The following is a 6,293-nucleotide window of genomic DNA, read 5'->3' on the forward strand; positions in this document are numbered from 1 at the left end:
ATGATTGAGTCTGGTCTAATAGTGATACTGTGAAATGTGGTCCTGTTTAGTTGTGTTGTCTCTTTAAAGTCTTGTCCTTCTTGTCGCTGTTTTACAGATTTATTTTCTCTTCTTTTACAGCACCTGGCTGCTCTATAAAACCCCAAGAAGCTGTTTCTCCTAAAAGGTAGCTACTGGAAAAAAAAAATAGTTTTTTCTTGTGATGAAGTTTGGCATCTGCCTGAGTAAGTCCAAGTGTACAGATGGAAATTTGAAAAGGTAGCCCTAACTACACCTGCATAGGACTTTCTGCAGTAATGTGCTTAAAATTCAAATCCCACAAAGAATAAAAGAAAATACCAGAGATGCTTTTAATAGTTCAGCCTAAGTGTTGAATGGTTCAAGGCTTCAGTGGTCTGAACTTGAGAAGAACGAAGTCAGAAGAGCAGGAATAATGAATGATTATGTAAAAAAAGATTGCTGTTTTCATTCTACTCTTGACCATAGATGAAAAACCCCATAGGAGGCCGACCTGGGCACAGTCAAGAAAAAAAAAAGCTTGGAAGAAGGCATGAAAACCATCACAAATTATGAGACATGGAAAAATATGTAAACTGATCGCACCCCTATTGACTGGATACAGATAAAGGAGTTCAAATTGAAAATGTAATGGTTTCATGAGAAGGAATATGAAGGAAAAGTAATGCTGCATTCTTCATTAACCAAAATACACTTTTATCTATTCTATATTAAGAGGTTAGAAGAGCAGTAAAAGTAAATATAAAATACCTGTTTGTAAAAATAGCACCTTATTTAATGAAATGCATAATCTGTCACCAATATTTAAACAGAAATAGTGTTAAAGTATTTTATATTGCTGATTGGGTTTTTGTTTGTTGTTTTTTTTTTTTTTTGAGAATAAAAACATCTAACTGGTATTGGCTGGGTTTTTTGAACAGTGACACTATCAGATCCATAAAATAGAGATGTCTGTGAACTGATGAGTCAGTCAGATGCCGTTAGTGCCCTGAGATCTATGGAGTTCATGCTGTTAACATTTCAGGTGTTAAGCTAATGGCCCTGCCCCTTCCTGAAGAAACATGTGGATAGTTTTGGTTAATACACTTCAAAATCCAGCAGAGACTTAATTGTGGCTTCTGATTAAGACTAGGAGGCGATTGCTTCTGAGCCAGAAACCTTGGAGCTGCTGTCAGTGTAACCAGGAATAAGTAATCTGGAATCGGCGGAAACTTCTTGTCCACTACCTAGTACCTGTGGGCCAGAAGGAAGCACAATTCTACTGTACAGTTTTTGTGCTTTTAATGTAACAGGTGGCAATCCAGACATCCAGTTACACTGCAGAGTCACCTGAAGCTTCCTGATAGGAAAACCTCAAGGTGAGATGGGTTCTGCTATTCCCTTTCAGAGCTTGTGGGCCTTACTCTTTGGAAGAAGTACTCACCTGAATTGAGGGGGTAGGTGGGGTTTTTTTGGGATCCTTTTCAATAAGCCATGGAACAGTTCGGTATGAGAAACACTTTGCAAGGTTGCAAGATGCATTCTTTCTACAGTCTGAGAGGGTTCAAATTCATACATACCACTGCCCAGAAGATTGTAGGAACTTTAATGCCGTAAGGCAAGGTAGCAGCATGCTTCATTCCTCTGGCTAAATCTTGTCTTACTGTGCAGAAAATAATTCAAGATTCACAGACTGTGATCCCATATGGCAGACATTGGTCTAGGATGGCCTAACTGAAGGCTGTAGTTTCTCTACTTGCTATTTACAAATTCCTAAGCTATATAGTGACTGAGGATAAATAGTGCTATAAATTTGGAAACATTAGCCAAAGTGCATCAAAGCATGAGCAGCAAAGAGATTTAAACAGAACACAACAGTGTCAGAGGAGACCGTGCAGTGCACAAAGGCAGGCTCTTAGCATTTACACAACAGGCAGAAGGGATTCCTTGCACTGTCACACCATCAGCATTCTTTCATGTTTTCTGCTGCATTTATTTCTTAAATGTGGTCTATTTCTTCTGCCTGATTTAGCTGCTATCCCATTAAAACAGGTTGCTTACTGTGGCTACTTTTTATGCCTCTAAGAGGGGGTAAGTTTGAGACTGACAACTATGTGTCTCTGTGTAAGGGCTGTCATGAGCATCTGTATAGACTCTGCTGTAGGCAGTGGAGGTCAAGTCAATACCATCAATACCATCACTGGGGCACCAAAAGCCAGAGTCTGACCAGCCGAGACCACAAGCTTGATTCAGTCATCCAGGTATCTACTGGCATTTGCATGCCTTAGGGCATCCAAAGCACCCATAAGGGATGCCAGGCATGACACCATGTGGAAGTTATGAGCAGTTTGTTACAGTCACTTCAACAAAGAGACCATTCAGAGGCAGAGACCATCATTTCAGTGGCCTTTCCTGAGACGTGCAGGGATGAAAAGCTGTTTACTGTTAAATTTTGTACAAAAAAGTTCCTGACGACTGGAAAAAGGGAACTATAACCCCCATTTTCAAGAAGGGCAAAATGGATGACCTGGGGAAATGCAAGCCAGTGAGTCTCACCTCTGTGCCTGGCAAAATCCAGATTCTCCTGCAAGGCATGCTAGGGTACATGAAAAACAACAAGGTGCTTGGTGACAGCCAGCATGGCTTCATTAAGGGGAAACCCTGCCTGACCAATTCGGTGACCTCCTATGATGGGGCTACAGAACTGATGGACAAGGGTAGAGCAGTTGATGTCATCTACCTGGACTTGTGCAAAGCGTTCAACACTGTCCCACACGACATCCTTGTCTCTAAATTGGAGAGACATCAATTTGATAGGTGGACGACTCGGTGAATAAAGAACTGGCTGGATGGCCGCATGCAAAGAGTTGTGGTCAACGGTTCAACGTCCGGCTGGAGACCAGTAACGAGTGGTGTCCCTTAGGGATCAGTGCTGGGACCAGTCTTGTTTAATATCTTTGTCAGTGGCATGGACAATGGGATTGAGTGTGCCCTCAGCAAGTTTGCCGATGACACCAAGCTGTGTGGTTCTGTTGATACGCTGGAGGGAAGGAATGCCATCCAGAGGGACCTTGACATACTTGTAAGGTGGGCTGATGCCAACCGCATGAAGTTTAACCATGCAAAGTGCAGGGTCCTACACCTGGGTCGGAGCAATCCCAGGCACAGCTACAGGTTGGGCAGAGAAGAGATTCAGAGCAGGCCTGCGGAGGACTTGGGGATGTTGGTCAATGAGAAAATGAACATGATCCAGCTTCAGTGTGTGCTTACAGCCCAGAAAGCCAACCGTATCCTGGGCTGCATCAAAAGGAGCGTGACCAGCAGGTCGAAGGAGGTGATCCTGCCCCTCTACTCTGCTCTTGTGAGACCTCACCTGGAGTATTGTGTGCAGTTCTGGTGTCCTCAATATAAGAAGGACATGGAACTGTTGGAACAAGTCCAGAGGAGGGCCACGAGGATGATCAAGGTACTGGAGCACCTCCCATATGAAGACAGGCTGAGAAAGTTGTGGCTGTTCAGCCTGGAGAAGAGAAGGCTGCGTGGAGACCTCATAGCAGCCTTCCAGTATCTGAAGGGGGTCTGTAGGGATGCTGGGGAGGGACTATTCATTAGGGACTGTAGAGATAGGACAAGGGGTAACGGATTGAAACTTAAACAGCAGGGGTTTAGACTGGATATAAGGAAGAAATTCTTTACTGTGAGGGTGGTGAGGCACTGGAATGGGTTGCCCAGGGAAGTTGTGAATGCTCCATCCCTGGCAGTGTTCAAGGCCAGGTTGGATGAAGCCTTGGGTTTAGTGTGAGGTGTCCCTGCCCATGGCAGGGGGGTTGGAACTAGATGATCTTAAGGTCCTTTCCAACCCTAACTATTCTATGATTTATGATTCTACATCCTTTTAGTTTAAATAAAAATCTTTGTTAGCAAAGTTTTTTTTACCTCATAATGAAAAGTAATACCTTCTGGTTTTTGCCAAAGAAGTAAACACTACAAGAAACAGTTCTTATTCTGACTCAGTTTAGAATTATGGGGCTTGACTCATCTGTAGTTGTCAAACCTAAGATGTCTTACTTTGCTGAGGGGTAGTTATTTTACAAAAAGCTTCTATAAGGTTCTTTGAATTTAATTTCCCTTTTTCTGCACTTTGGGCATTAATCAAGATCATATTTTATATGAAGATACTTCAGTAGTTCTTGTGCTTCAGCAAATGTTTCAGAAGCCAGGTAGCTTCTCAAGGGAACAAGTTTTGTTTCCAGACTGAAGGGGAACACATGACAACAGAGTTCCTTAATACTGAGATTGTCTTAGTTCAGAATTGCTAGGCTGGTCTGACTCTGACACTAATAGCCTCAAACTTGCCACTTCAAGATTTTCATTTTATTTCAAAGCCCTCTTGGCAGTACAAGGGTACATTTAGTGGGAACAGGCTTTGTCCATTAAACCCAAATCTTCATATGCTATTTTTAAAGCTCATTTGGAATATTTAATTTTCAGTCTCTCAGAAGTTTGTATTACTGAAAGAAACTGTTAATGCAATGTCCTCCTTCAAGTCTAGGGCAAAGAACTGTTTCAAAGCAGTTTTTGTCACGTCACTCACAGCATTCTAGCGTGCAACATGCAGTCATAAAACCATATAAGTCATAAAAAGCAAATAGATTTTGAAGTATGATTGCCATAACCTCAACTTTGCATTTTATTGCATTCTAATTGGCTTCTTATTCTTCTCAACACTCAACACAGGTTTGTCTGCTTTTAAGAGGAGTGCCATAACATGGCTGTTAGTAGAGTGGCTAGTACTGTACTGGAGCAGGGTGCTTGATGGGGATAAATGGGTAAATGTGAATGCAGAAAAACAGGCCCGTTCAAGACACCTACTTATAAATGGTCTAAGAATACTCTGTGTTCACATGTATACTTGATATGCATCTCTGAGTTCTTGTTTTGAGTAAGCCTGAGTGATGTGTTACACCACAGAATCAGTGGCCTGCAATTAGCGGGAGCAGAGATTTATGTCTTGCTGAGTTGTGGAACAAAATCTCTGCACTGAGAGAAGCCAGTAGAGTGAGATGGATTTGATACTGTGGGTCTGATTTCTGCTGTTCTCCACAGATTTGTTCATATATTGTTTTTCCAAGTCACTCTCTGCTGTCCTAAGAAGGGGATGGTGGAATAAAAAGAAAATAATATAAAGTTCAGGATAGAAGCACAGATAGTATTTTTACTAGACTGGGATTACTGGTTTTCTTTCCAGGATCTGCCTCTCCTTTAGGCTGTTTCTTGAATAGTTAGAATTAATATTGAATGCCCTTGGATTCAATTCCTTCTGTACCTCAGGACTCCAAAGCATGCCACAGTCAAGGCAAAGCTGATTGGCTCTAGTTCCCTGCATCCTCTTTCTTGCCCTTCCTAAAACCAGAGATGTCATAGGCTTTCTTTCAGCCCTCAGGAATGTTGCCCAGTTATTGCAGTGCTTCAGAAGTATTCGAGAGTGGCCTTGCAATGGCTCCAGACAGTTCCCTGAGTACTTGTGGGTGCATTCCATCACATCCCATGGGCTTGTGTATATATCACACAACATCTCTTGGAATGCCAAGTAAGGATATTCTATCACCTGCATGTCCCCCTCAGACGATACCACAGGTGTTCTGTACACACCTCTGCTAGTCCTTTTCTGTTTTACAGATATCTTCTTACTTCATATGTTTGTCCACTATATTACAAGCATCACATCAGCTCAGTTGCACAGCGATAGTAGTTATGGTTCCCATTCTTTGGATATGCTGTGTTTGTTTTTAGCCTACACAGTGACCCATTGGCTTTGGGGTCATCTTTCTCGGAGAAAGTGAGTGAAATTTCCCAACTCTTTTTTTGTGTTACCAGCATTCCAGCAAATTCAGCATCATAATGATGTAGGTGAGGGTCTGTTTCAAAATGCTGAAACTTCTGTGGGCTCTGAATAAATTAAGGGAAAAAAAAAAACAAACAACAAAACCACAACAAACTAGTACATAATGAAGACTGTAATACCCTTTATTTCCTACACCATCCTAATACCATTCCTGGCACTCACAACATTGACAAGTACAAAAAAATGAATACAGAATAAATACAGAATTAGGATGTAAGCTATTAGATCATAGAATCATAGAATAGTTAGGGTTGGAAAGGACCTTAAGATCATCTAGTTCCAACCCCCTGCCATGGGCAGAGACACCTCACACTAAACCATATCACCCAAGGCTTCATTCACCCAACCAGCCAACGCTGCCAGGGATGGAGCATTCACAACCTCCCTGGGC

The 6,293-nt window shown here is 42.1% G+C and overlaps 1 protein-coding gene across 1 annotated transcript in view; it reads left to right on the top strand.

The window, feature by feature from the left end:
- The window catches only part of ANKS6 (ankyrin repeat and sterile alpha motif domain containing 6), a 33,955-nt gene extending 33,090 nt beyond the window's left edge, over nt 1-865 (top strand). Inside the window, exon 17 of the mRNA XM_031052976.2 lies at nt 121-865. Within this exon, the coding sequence (XP_030908836.1) occupies nt 121-170 (50 nt within the window). The 3' untranslated portion in view covers nt 171-865. The remainder of the gene's footprint in view (nt 1-120) is intronic.
- Nucleotides 866-6,293: the final 5,428 nt, after the last annotated feature.

This window comes from Melopsittacus undulatus, chromosome 1, assembly GCF_012275295.1.
Source record: "Melopsittacus undulatus isolate bMelUnd1 chromosome 1, bMelUnd1.mat.Z, whole genome shotgun sequence".
Taxonomy (NCBI): domain Eukaryota; kingdom Metazoa; phylum Chordata; class Aves; order Psittaciformes; family Psittaculidae; genus Melopsittacus; species Melopsittacus undulatus.